The sequence below is a fragment of the Bactrocera neohumeralis genome, unplaced genomic scaffold (genome assembly GCF_024586455.1).
Source record: "Bactrocera neohumeralis isolate Rockhampton unplaced genomic scaffold, APGP_CSIRO_Bneo_wtdbg2-racon-allhic-juicebox.fasta_v2 cluster10, whole genome shotgun sequence".
Classification (NCBI taxonomy): domain Eukaryota; kingdom Metazoa; phylum Arthropoda; class Insecta; order Diptera; family Tephritidae; genus Bactrocera; species Bactrocera neohumeralis.
Genome location: NW_026089623.1, coordinates 27,523,898 through 27,537,358, shown reverse-complemented (window position 1 = coordinate 27,537,358; position 13,461 = coordinate 27,523,898). Strand labels below are relative to the sequence as shown.

Genomic DNA, 13,461 nt, shown 5'->3' with positions numbered 1-13,461 from the left:
CATATGTATGTTTAGCGCATACCAAGCTTCATCATGATATCTAAAGGTTTACAGCTTGCTCGAACGAACGGACAGGCAGACAGACAGACATTTATGATGAGTTTTATTAAGTATTATGATATTTTAGTTCAAACTTTATTAATTTTTCGTTAATTTTTTACATATGGATATGAAAAATGTTTATATGTAATTCAAGCTAACAAATTTAAACATATATAGATCTATATATGTATTCCATATATAATTTCAAAGCATATAATTTATATATAAATATGTATGTATATCTTTTACGAAGCTCGAATTGCTTGGGGGTGTAACATGTATGTATATAATTTAAGTTTATCTAAATTATGTAAACATTAATTTAATAAATAATTCTTTATTATCCATAATTTTGTTGTATTTTATGGAAGAACACAAAAGAAACAAAAATATTTTACCTGCAAATATTTGAAACTATTATAAACTGCCAAATAATAATTTTAAGCAAACCTTATTTATATAGATTTTAAAGTACTTTAAAACAAATTGATAGTATTAAATAGATTTCAGTCTATCATAAAAGCCTTTTATATTTAAAGGGACTACAAATAAAATAAGTTTCTTTAATTCAAAATGGGTATTCCTTATTAATTCCAAAGAATATATGTAGATATGTATGAATGTTCAGTGATTTAAATATATGCATATGTATGTAATTGATAGCAACAATTATTACTACACTGAAAAGTAGCAATTACCCATGTTAGATGGTCTCATTGTCTTCTGGGAATTTCACCCTAAAACCCTAGTTCGCCACCACATAATACATATTTATGTACATACATATGTATGTACGTCATATAACTTCCTTTTTCATAAATTGAAGTTATTTTAAAAAACGTTCTATGTGTATGAACATTTGTACACTTACAATTTTCATACTTGATTTGTGGATACTTAAACCCTAAAATATCAACTATTTGTTTATGTTGCTAATATTATAATTTTTTTCACTTTAACTATTTAATAAGTGCAGGAACTAATACCACTTTGAATTGGGTTTTAGGTTTGCCAAGGCAATAATATTGGTTAGCTATTCAAAATAAATTACGTGCTATAATTTTACGGCGTTTTATTACTGAATTTTTTATAATTTTCTTATTAAATTCGTGTCAACTCTAATTTTCATGTTTGTTTCGATTTATTCTTACTCAAACAATATATTTAAATTCCTCACTTTTAACTATTTGTTTATTTTCCTAACAAATCTGAGTTATTGCATTTAAGAGCCCAGCTTTTATTGCATTTTCGTTGTATTGATCATTCGTTCTGCGTATTGGATATGGTTTTAATGGCCTTAAAACTACGCTCTTAATTTAAAGTAAGTGTACATACATGTATATATTAAGATAAATATTTCAAAATTTCCTGTTAAATATTGTAGTTTCTATTCAGTTTAACGCATCTACCTCAAGATTCTGCTTCTCACAAATCACGTAACCATTGTGTTTTTCTAGTACATACCGGTGAAGATGTGGGATACAATGGTGCATAGAGCTCTCTCTTATTCTTATATTTATCGTACATACATCCGGATTATATTTCAACAGGTTATAAAATAATGGAAATATATAAATAAAAAAATAGTTAAAACTTTTTATAAAGAGCATTTTACAATATACCAGTAACTTAACAAATACTTAGATGACTTATGATAGCGAAAAAATCCTTGCTTTAATTGTTTATAAATTTATTTTATTATTAATTTTATATACCAAAAGCACCGTAGAAATTTTTTTTATTTTAAGAAGACTGACGAATTTTTTACAAGAACTACGGGAAACTTTACTCTCATAGATTTCTCCAAACTTCAGCATAAAAACTATGTGACACTAAAACATTACTTTTTTTGCTTTTTGAATTGCTCACATGTGTTAATAACAAATGAACATTAAATGGATATTATAATATACCTAATTTATCTATGTATATGTTTTGAATTGTGTACTTATTAATCTGAATGGTGGTAACTAATACAACATCTATGTATGCGCTACAAGTACGAGTATATGTAAATAAAAAAAAAAATGGAGAGCAAAGCTTCTGCATGATATTATCAGATTTATGTATATCTGAGAAAACAATACCATTAAAGTCTTCATAGAGTGGATAGAATTTACCTTTGAGGCTTAAATATACAAATTAATAAATTAAAATAAATAAAAATGGGTGTCTCAAACTTTGCTAAGACTTAAAAACAAGATTTCATCATATAGTCATGGAGACACTTGAACGTTTGTAGAAAACTTGTTCAATTGTAAATAATAAATGAAATTATCATTATTGACATTTTTGTGTTTGATACACACTCTACTGAAACTGAAAGTTTTAACAAATGACGCACAATTCAGTTCTACTTCGACATCTGTTAAAGTATAAAGTACTAATGAATCTCTAAAACATTTTTAGAAATTATTTAATTTTAACATACTTACATATTTCATCTCTCTTATTCTTATATTTATCTATATATTTTTTCTTTTGTGTTTAACTATTACTTTAATAAGCTTAATTAATTTAGACGATCCTCTATCAATTGTTGTATTCTGCCAGTTTCAGATTCAAATTGAACCTCCTCGACTGCGCGCTCCTCTTTTGGTTTAGCATTTACTGTTAACACATCTTCTTTTAGACCCGTCTCCTGTTTTACTATGCCATCCTCTAAATCCTCGTCTGCCTTTATACTCTCAGCATCCAGCTTGGGATCATCTTTAGGATCACTTTTGCCATCACCGGAAGGGTTTCCACTCAGCTCATCAATATCTATAGCCACTGCTGAGCTTGGTCTTGGACGAGGTGTAGTTGATTCACGTCTTTTCTCAAGCTTCTTATCCACTTCCCCTGAATAACCACTACCCAATTCACTAGACAATTGCATTTCAATTGATTCGTTGGAATCAGAGTTTGTTGCATTGATTGCGAGACGTGAGAAACGATCAGATATAAAGTCGCTATTATTAGAAATAGATGTTTCAGCAGATAGGTCTTCAGCTGAATTCATAAGAAGAGCCACCTTGGCTGAAAGTTTTGATAAGTTTTCAGTAGTACAGTCAACGCATGCTTCATAAGTTGCCGTAGATGAAACTTCCATAAATTCAACACCATTACCACTACCTTCCTCCACGGGTTTGTGTGACCTAAATACAACAAATGGGATACTACGCTGTTCTTCCTTTACGTCTACCTCCACTGCATCATCGGCTTCATTTATCGGAAAATTTACATCTCTCAAACTAAAATCATCTTCGGGTAGTGAAGGATATGCAGGATTTGATTCTACTGGTAAAGCGGTTTCTTCTTCCTCTGCTTGATGACCTTTTGCCGCAGACTGTTTTGGAGATTCTGTATAGATAGAAGATAATACGGTCTCCTCTGTGCTTGTGAATATGTTATGTGAGGAAGAATTCGAATCAGTAGCTAATACTTGGGTCGTACTTTTCATATTCAGTGGTGAATTAGTGAAATTTGAAAGTTGTGGTGGCGGTAGTACTACGGCGACTTGAGGATTCGAACCTGAAGCTTGTATCTCAAAGGAAGGGCGTTGAAAATCTGTGTGGAAAATTTGAGAACAAAAATGTTAATGTCTTTCTTTCAAACATTATCTCAAAATATTGAGAATACTAAGATAGAAATATCTGTATAGGCAAACCTGTATCTTACAAAAGTATGATGATGGAATTACGGAAACTTTGTTCCGGATTGTCTTGTAGTAAGAACCTGCGTCAAAATATTGTATGCCTAACTCACAAGGTGTAATAAACATTATTTTGTACCATTATGTTTTACTAAATTGTTTGACATATACATACATCTATATAAATATATATATATACATATATATGTATATAAATGTATATACATATATATATATAAATATAAATAAAAAAATTTAGATATATAACCTTTGATTCCTTTAGAGCTATACATCATTATTTGATCTATAATAAATTTTTGCAAAGCACGTACCTTCCCTTGGCTTAAAACTGACAAAACCGTCAGTGCTTCCATCTATGCGTGGTCCTGATGTGGTCAAGATAATGTGATAAACATTATCACTGCCTGCTGTTTCTGGTTCCAAATCAAAACTACCCTGTGACTGCGAACCACCACTTTGTCCACCACCGTTACCGACTGAAAACTCTGGGGAACCATATTCGTCTATGGGCTCTGCTGATGTTGATCGTTCTGTTGTTGGTAAATTTTCACGCTTGATATTTATTTTCGTTGAATCATTAAAGAATGCATCGTGTTGTAGTTCTTGTGCTCCGAATTCGGGAATCGCACTATTGTCTTCATCAAGCCGTATCATTACCTCTGAAACTTCACCACTATCGTTTTTACTATTTTCAGCGCTTGCATCATTTTGTGGTATATTTATCTTAACAGTATTGTGCTCTGTACTTGGGTAAGCGACCGAAGCGCTAAGCTTTAAGCTCTCGCCAGTATTAATGCCCCCGTTCAGTGGAATTAGACTTTGGCGGTTCTTGTCTATGCCAAAGCTTGAGTTGCTGTCGTTTTTGACATTGGAGCCGGTTATAGTTACTGTTGATGAATTTTCATTGCTGATACTGCCTTCCAAGTCAATTGTTATTATTGGTGTATTTGATGATAAGGCGGGTATACTTGCCGTCGGCGTTGAAGCAGTCAGTTGCGTTGCAGCGCTGTCATCAGTTATTGCTGTTGATTCTGTCGTTGTTACTCTAGTAATTGCTGTAGTTTGAGGTTTGAAAATTTGGTGAATTGGTATGGCTTTGTTATCATCGGTAATGCGTATCTCAATCGGTTTGGTGATCTCTTTAATAGTGATTTTCGGATTTTGAGGTACTGTTTCTTTAGTTTCGTATGATGGATTGTGCGATTGGTTTGCGTTATGACTTGGATCGAAAATGGAAACTTTGTTCGTTGGGGAATGATAAAAAATTTAATTTCAGTTGCAATTCCATGTAAACAAGTACCATAGGAGAAACGATAGAAGTTTTTTTATTATTAAATATTTATGAGTGCATGCTCACTATACAAATAAAATATGCTACTTAGTAAGTCTACCACTAATACAAAGTCTTTTATTGAGATGTAATTGAAATAAATTTTTTACCAGGACAATTGTCATATTTCGGACAGCAGCGCCCGGGTATGTACTTTGGCTTGCAATCATCACGATGAAAACAGGTCACAGAACTGCATAGTATTTCACCACCTGTGAAGGCAGAATGGAAGAATATTAAATTCATCTACATACATATGTATATTGTTTAAATATTTGGGATATTTACACGTCCGTTTATAATGATAAACATGAACTAATTTTTATTAATAAAATGTTTATTGTTACTTGTCTGCTTTCCAAAAATTTTAAAACCTTACCTTGACAATAGCACACCGTACATGGTGTTTCCGGATCTACTAATTTATCACCATTCAAATAAATTCTACCATCTTTTTGACAATCTACAAAATATAAAACAAAAAAATTAAAAATTATATGGGTTTTATAAATTCTGTACGTTAAGAATACAAGAAGGAATAATTGCAAAGAGGAATTCAATTTTGTAGGTATAAATGGCCCAAAACAAATTTTAAATAGAATGTTAATTGAAAATCTGCACTGAAATTTTGGGAGGGTTATATAAGAATTTAATACCGTATTGATTGCATAATGAATAGAAAAAAAACAAAAGTTACGATCTTGTTTCAGATGATAACGCTCTGAAGATGTTGTTTTTGAAACCTATGTTAACACAATCTTATAAAATAAAAAAAAATTGTTTATGACCCACCTAAAGGTTTTAAATATGCTTCTCTTATTGCTTTAATGTGTGTCTAATATAATTGTCTATAGTTAGCAATTTAAAAAGGTTCCCGTTTGTTTAAAAGAGGTCCTTAAAGAAATAAAACTCGTATCAAGTGAGAAAGAACAGTGGGTATAATTATTGAATCCGTATCGAAATCGAATTCGTTACGTAAAGAATTTTCGATCGAAAATGTTCATGCGATCAACAAATTTGAAAAGTTTGAAAAATTAAATAAGTTGTCTTAGCTTTTTGGTTCGTTTTTACAAATATTCAAAATGGATACAATTGCATTATATTTAAGTGATGATGAAAATAGTGTAAATATTCGTCGTGAGCGCAGAAATTTGAGGAATTTTTCGAAAGACGTGTTGGAAAAGAATGACTATAAGTGCGTTAAACTATTTAAGCTAAAAAAACATAATTTTACTTACATACATACATATGTATGTATGTACATAGGCAGTTTCACAAAAAATTTTCGGATCAACAAAAGGGCACTTATATATGTACATTTTAGGGGAATGCAAAAATGAACTTGCAAATGACGAAAAACAATGTTCTTTCTCCAACAATAAAACTTGCTGTATGTCTACGTTTCTTAGCCACAGGTAATTATCAACATTGCAATAATTATATGGCCCAATCGACATTTTGCGTTGTAATAGATGAAGTATTCAACATTCTTGAGTACAGGCTATGTTCAAGGTGGATTTCCATTGACAAGACCTCCAGCAAGGAATTGGAAGCAAAAACATATTTTTTTGGCAAATCAAAAATTCCTGGTGTACCAAAAGCATTTGATGGAACTCACGTGAAGATAATGGTGCCGTAAAGAGATAAACATCTGTATTTTAAACGAAAATTATTCTGAATTGGTGTTAATGTTATGGTGGGTAGGCTTTTTAAAAATTAACTTTTCACTCAGTATTCTATATATACCTGTATATGTTTTTCATATGTAGGCGGTTGACCACAAGATGCAAATACGATACGTTTGTGCTAAATATCCCCGCAGTAGTCATGATTCTTACATATGGGATATGAGTGATTTGCAAATCATTAACTCATCAAATTATCGGAGAGGACATGCATATTTAATACTAGGTTAGAATAATTTGCTAAAAATACTATCAATTTATACGAATAGACTTAGATCAAATATACAAATATTTTGTAAAGGTGACAAAGGCTACCCTCTTCAACCGTGGCATAACTCCATTTAGGGATCCAATAACATGCGTCCGAAAAAGGAGATTCAGCACATATCATGCTAAAGGCCGAATTGTTATTGAGAAAACAATAGGTTTATTAAAATCGGTATTTCGTTATATTTGTAGTGAACGAGGACTACATTACGCGCCAAATAAAGTAGCGCGTATTGTTAATTTATGCTGCGCATTGCACAACATTCGTTTGCATTTTAATTCAAATGAAAACGTAAATGAGTTAAGCCTGGATAAATCTGAAAATATTTCAACGAAGATGAAAATGATATAAATGATATGCCTACCGACGAACCAAATAGAATTAGATATAGTTTTTTAGAAGGGTAGTCGAAAAAGTCTTTTCGAATTTCTAATCAAACTTCAACTCATTTTTTTATATTTATTCTAATAAATAAATAAACAAATATGTACCATTTTGTTCGACCTCTTTTTGCCATTTTTCCAGAACGGAAGCGAGCGAACCATTCTTGTGCTACACGAACTGATACAGCATCGTCTCCATAAACTTTACAAATTTCATTGGTGGCTGGCGTGGCATTCATCCCTTTTTTATACAAAAATTTCAAAATATATCAAATTTCTTCGTTATTTCCACTCATTTTTGAATAGCTGTAACTTTTTTCAACTTCCCGAATTTAATTTTTTTTGGTTGCATGAAGCTTGAAACCTTTAAAAACCTATATGGAATGACACAACGTGATTGGTAGCACTGGATATACATATACTACTGCAACGAGATCTATCGACAAAATTCGAAAAGACTTTTTCGACTACCCAATAGTTCATAGTATGTATTAATATTAAAATTATGTAAATATAAATAAAAATTCATAAACGAGTTATTATACCCTGAACAGGGTATATTAAGTTTGTCACGAAGTTTGCAACACCCAGAAGGAAGCGTCGGAGACCCTATAAAGTATATACATAATTGATCAGTATGTTGAGCTGAGTCGATTTAGCCATGTCCGTCTGTCTGTCTGTCCGTCTGTGTGTCTACCCGTCTGTATATATACGAACTAGTCAATCAGTTTTTAAGATATCCTTTTGAAATTTTGCAAACGTCATTTTCTCTTCAAGAAGCTGCTCATTTGTCGGAACTGCCGATATCGGGCCACTATAACATATAGCTGCCATATAAACTGAACGATCTGAATCAAGTTCTTGTATGGAAAACTTTCACATTTGACAATGTATCTTCACGAAATTTGGTATAAGTTATTGTTCATAGAAATAATGAAATATCGGAAGAAATTGTTCAGATCGGCTCACTATAGCATATAGCTGCCATACAAACCGAACGATCGGAATCAAGGGCTTGTATGGAAAACTTTGGCATTTGACGTGGTATCTTCACGAAATTTGACATGGATTACTGCTTAAGGTAATAATATAATCTCCGAAAAAATTGTTCAGATTGGATTACTAAAGCGTATAGCTTCCATACAAAACTGAACACATAGTTACTAAAAGAAATGCACTTGTGAAGGGTATATTAGTTTCGGTGCAGCCGAAGTTAACGTTTTTTCTTGTTATAAATTGAAAATAAAAACTTATGGCTTATTTATATGTTGTAGTTCAAGTTTTAAATCTTTTTTTTTGGTTTCTAATTTATCAATGGATATTGTTTTCTTCACAGCATTATGTTGCTTCAATTAATAAATTTATCTTTTTCAATTTCATGGAGTTTTCTAATCCACCTGTTTGTTTCAGACTGTTCTTGTGCATGTTCGCTCTGTTGCTTCATAAGCGTGTTTAGAACTTTTGTAACATTGTCCTCCATCTTTTTTTGGATATTTATTTGCTCCTGAAGTATACACATTTTGTTTTTTTCTGTATCTTTTGCGATGTACAGTGCGTCAGGTGGTCAGTGTCTCCATTTGCATTTGGTGCTGGGAAGAAATGTCGTCAATTGGTCTCTTCTTACTTGTACTAGGGATGTCATCGTCATAATGTTTTTTGATGTTCCAAAATTTTGTATACCTTTCAATCCCTCTACTAATATTTTAAGGGAAAGAATAACGCTGACCTCCTCTTCGAGGGAATTTAAATTTACTGGGTTAAAGGGCGAAGATAAGATAAGTAGACTATTACCAGATGGAAAAACTATCGTTCGGCGTCCGTGATGTACAGAGTGTGACCCTAAATAGACTCGACCAACGCTGAATACGGAGGAGGTTGTATGGGATTCACCAATATATTTCTATACTTATACGACCCCAAATATACTGTGAGGGTCAACTAATTAATAAATTAACTTGCTAAATATGATTTTCTTTTATATTGGCTTTTAAGTACTCCAAACATGAACCCCATTGAGAATCAATTTCTGGGAGCAATTGAAATTAAAGGTTCGGTGGTACAAAGTCGGAAATTTTACCGAACGATTCGAAAAGGTAAAGATGAAGAAGTTTATTTTACTAATGCATCGCAGATATGAAGTACTTATTCCAAATATTGATTTTTCCGCAAAATATTAGCTTTTAAATAAAAAAAAAAATATCTTTAATAAAAACATAAATCGTTGTTAATTATGTGACCGGTATTTTTTGGTAGATCCTTTACAAATAGTGAAAAAACATAGTGTAGATAAAACGAAATTAATAACTACATATAATTTAAAAAGCAGTGAAATGTCAGTTATTCTCTTCTATTCAACTTTTCGGATAATGAGTGGTTACATGATTCACACAGCTGCGTTGCTATTTAAGTGTATTTTTATATAACAAATTTGATTTACATTTTATATTTCAACAGAGATGAAAAATTTTTCTTTAAAATCTCTTAAAATGAAATATGTTAAAAATACTGAATTATTATATCTGTGGACTTTTGGAAAACCCGCTTAAGTCGAGATAAGTAAATTTTCCAATTTCTTTATCATAAAAGCACATTTTCATAACGGTCATTTCTGTCTTATCGGCGTACTGATAGCGTGATTAGCGACGGAGATATGTATTTTGATAAAGCATCTTAAGTCGATATTTTTTCCTAGTGCATTTGCGAAAACAATTTAAGTCAGATAAGATAGAAAAGAGAAAAACATTCTAAATAAACCTCTAACTATCGTTTAGAAAACCATCTTAAGTGAACTTGATGTGACGCTTTTTTTTATTTTGCTTTTGGAAAAAGAACTTAACTCGGTGTAAGTGCTTTTTCCTCGGTCAGAACTTGAAATATTACCAATATAAAAGGAGTTCAGTTCATTTTAGAAATTATTTTATGATCAACTCTCGCCGTGTTAACACGTCTTATGTCCTGCCAAGAGCATTTTCTGAAATTTTCCGAACAGAAAGGCTAAGTCTGCGCGTATTTTAATTGAACTTAGGTGTTTTTTTTTTTAATGCAAATATAACAAAAAGTTTGCCGGATAAGTTGTTTTTACAATGAAAAGGGGACAGATTCTTGCAAATATGGCAAGAAAATTGCCAAAAAAAGACATAGAGATATTAAAATCCAATTCAAAAGAGACAACCTCTGAAAGTTTAGTGGTAGATCAGCAAATGCGAGTTACGGACTGTGATTTAACCCCACTTTCCTTTGAAGTTAGCACATCACGTGTTCGTTCTGAGTCGCAACAACGCAAGGTTTCTGATGAATTTACAAGTCAAAGCGAGTCTGAAGAAGACGTCTTTCATGAAACGGATTTTTTAGACTCAGATTTTGTACCTTCAAGTGAAAATTCTGAGCTGAAAGCCACCACTGAAAGCATACAAATTATGGCAAATGTATTAGAAGCGAACATCAATAATTTTGTCTCACCTGGTTTGAATGAGGCCGAGCTTTTTTCTACTTCTAATAAATCACCAAAACAAACTAAAAAGCCAGGTAGGAATTTAAAAAAGGAATACAAAAAGTCTAGAAAAAACTGCAGTGATTACACAAATAAACAAGTTCTGGGGGAATGTAGAATGAAATGCAAAACAAAAATTAGCTTCGAAGAACAAACCATCCTCTTTAAAAGTTAGTGGAATAGGGACTATAACTCACGTCGGCAAATACTATCAAGCCTAATTGACGTTCAGCACAAAAAAACTGCCAACTTAGATAACCCGATCAAAAGAGAGTACGTTTTTATTTACCATTTCGAAACTAATTCCGAAAACACAAAAGTTTGCAAGAAATGTTTCCTTCAATTGTATGGCGAAACAGAACAGAGAATCAAAACTATTTGTATGTACAAAACACAACCGGAATACGGCAGAGGCCCTCCTAATGACCGCCGGGGATGAAGTGCTCCAAGCAACAAGCTTACGGTTGAGAAGCATAACGAAGTTTTGAACTTTATAAACTCTATACCAAAATATGAAAGCAATTACAGTCGGCGTCATACTACCAAGATCTATTTCCAACGAGGACTTAATCAGGCATCACTCTATAGATTGTATAAAGAAAATATTTCTAATCCGGTGTCAGAATCAAAATTTCAGGAAATATTTAAAACTTTTGACATTAAAATTAAAAAACCCTAGCTTGATTTATGTACCCAATGCGAAACATTGAAAAAAAAATTAAAAACACTGAGAATATGGAGGAAAAAGCTGAGATTACTTTACAATTAAAAACCACCATGATGCTGCTGATTTCGCATATGACTGTAAGAAAAAGGACAAAAAACTCTCCTGTCAAGATAAGTCTGTGAAAATGTTTTCTTTCGACCTGCAGCAGTGTCTGCCAACGCCTTATTTGAAAGCTTCAATGTTTTTTTATAAACGTCCCTTGTGGACCTTCAACTTAACTATTCATGATGGTGCCACCAACAAGGCCAACTGCTACATTTGGCATGAAGCTATTGCGAAGCGCGGAACTAATGACATCGGCTCTTGCATTTATAAGTGCCTCGCAAGCTTATCTAATGACGTAAAGCATGCCATTTTATACAGTGATTCATGCATTGATCAAAATCGTAACTCGTATATTTGTGCTATGTTTGCAAAGGTGTTGGAAGATCATCCCACAATTGAAAAAATTGATCACAAGTTTCTGGTTGTTGGTCATACCCATCTAGAATGTGATACAGTTCACGCACAGATAGAAAAGAAAAAGAAATACACTTCTGTTTCTATTCAACATCTCCATGACTGGTCAAATTTAATTGCTGCTACAAACAAAAAGTATATTACTCAGGAGATGAAGCAAGAAGAATTCTACAATTTCAATGCATTGATGAAAGACAAATATACCTGGAGAAACAATAACACCGAAGGTTAGTATTTTACTTATAAGTAATAGTATTAATATTAGTATTTTGCTTATTTCTTATTTTTTATTTAAAAATTATTATTTCTTACAATTTTTTAGGTGAAAAGTTTGAGTGGACGTTTGTAAGGCGGTTGCGGTATGTGAAAAAGGAGCCTGGACTGATACGCTACAAATATTCTCTTGGCTTGGACGATCCATTTAAGGAATTAAGCATAAAAGCACGGCGTAAAAGAGATCAAAACTATGAGGTTGCAAAATCTTATACGGGTCCTCTCGCTATTTCTGCAAACAAAAAACGCGATTTGCTAGATATGTTGCCGTTGGTCAACCAAGAGCTGCACAGTTTTTACCGAAATCTTAAAGTTGAAGGAGAATCCGTGGTTGAAATAGATTCAGATTTGGATGAAATTGAAGAAAATCTCTAAAAATTTCATTAATAAAAAAAATTATAAATTTGTTTGTGTTCATATATGCATCTGTATTGAAGTGCCTATTTATTTTATTGTGTTACTGATGTTAATTTTCTTTTATTGTTTAAAAATTCTTTTGTTAAATGAAAATTATTTTAAATCTTTACTTATGAGTTTTCTATTGTAAATTACATAAAGAACTTGCATATTTTGTTTTTTATAAATAAAAATTAATTTTAGATTATCCACTTAAGTCTGGTTTGTGTTATTAAAATGTTTGAAAAAGGAACTTAAGTCGTAATAGGTTAAAAATTTTGTGAAATTTTTCGTCTCAGGTGATTTTTGTAAATGCTCTTACCTGACATAAGCGGATATTTTTTTCTAAAATCAGCTTGGAAGAAGCACTTATTTCCTTTAAACTTGGTTTAAAATAAAACTGTTGCGGTTAGTCGAAGATAGTTAACTGGAAAATCATAAGAAATCATGACCCTTTTATGTAATGGTCCTATTTCTTTTTAATAGGTATGTATTAACAAAAGTTTTGTTAACAGTTAAATGTGTTTTTTCGCTCTCCTGTAAAATTTGGTTTTTAGACTTAAGTGGGTTTTCCAAATATCCACAGATATAGTTCTAAGTTTAGTTTTTATACTCTTGCAACCAGTTGCTATAGAGTATGATAGTTTTGTTCACCTAATGGTTGTACGTATCACCAAAAACTAATCAAAATAAATATAGGGTTATATACTTGTATGTATATATATGTAAATGTTCAAGGTGACGAGAAACATG

The 13,461-nt window shown here is 31.9% G+C and overlaps 1 protein-coding gene across 8 annotated transcripts in view; it reads right to left on the bottom strand.

Annotated features, from left to right (window-relative positions):
- Positions 1 to 1,099: 1,099 nt before the first annotated feature.
- LOC126765208 (uncharacterized) overlaps positions 1,100 to 13,461 on the bottom strand; it is a 147,417-nt gene continuing 135,055 nt past the window's right edge. For all 8 annotated transcript variants that reach the window (XM_050482822.1, XM_050482829.1, XM_050482828.1 and 5 more), the window contains 4 exons: positions 5,407 to 5,490; positions 5,138 to 5,239; positions 4,009 to 4,935; positions 1,100 to 3,591 (listed from right to left, as the gene is read on the bottom strand). In XM_050482822.1, the coding sequence (XP_050338779.1) occupies positions 2,555 to 3,591; positions 4,009 to 4,935; positions 5,138 to 5,239; positions 5,407 to 5,490 (2,150 nt within the window). In that variant the 3' untranslated portion in view covers positions 1,100 to 2,554. The remainder of the gene's footprint in view (positions 3,592 to 4,008; positions 4,936 to 5,137; positions 5,240 to 5,406; positions 5,491 to 13,461) is intronic.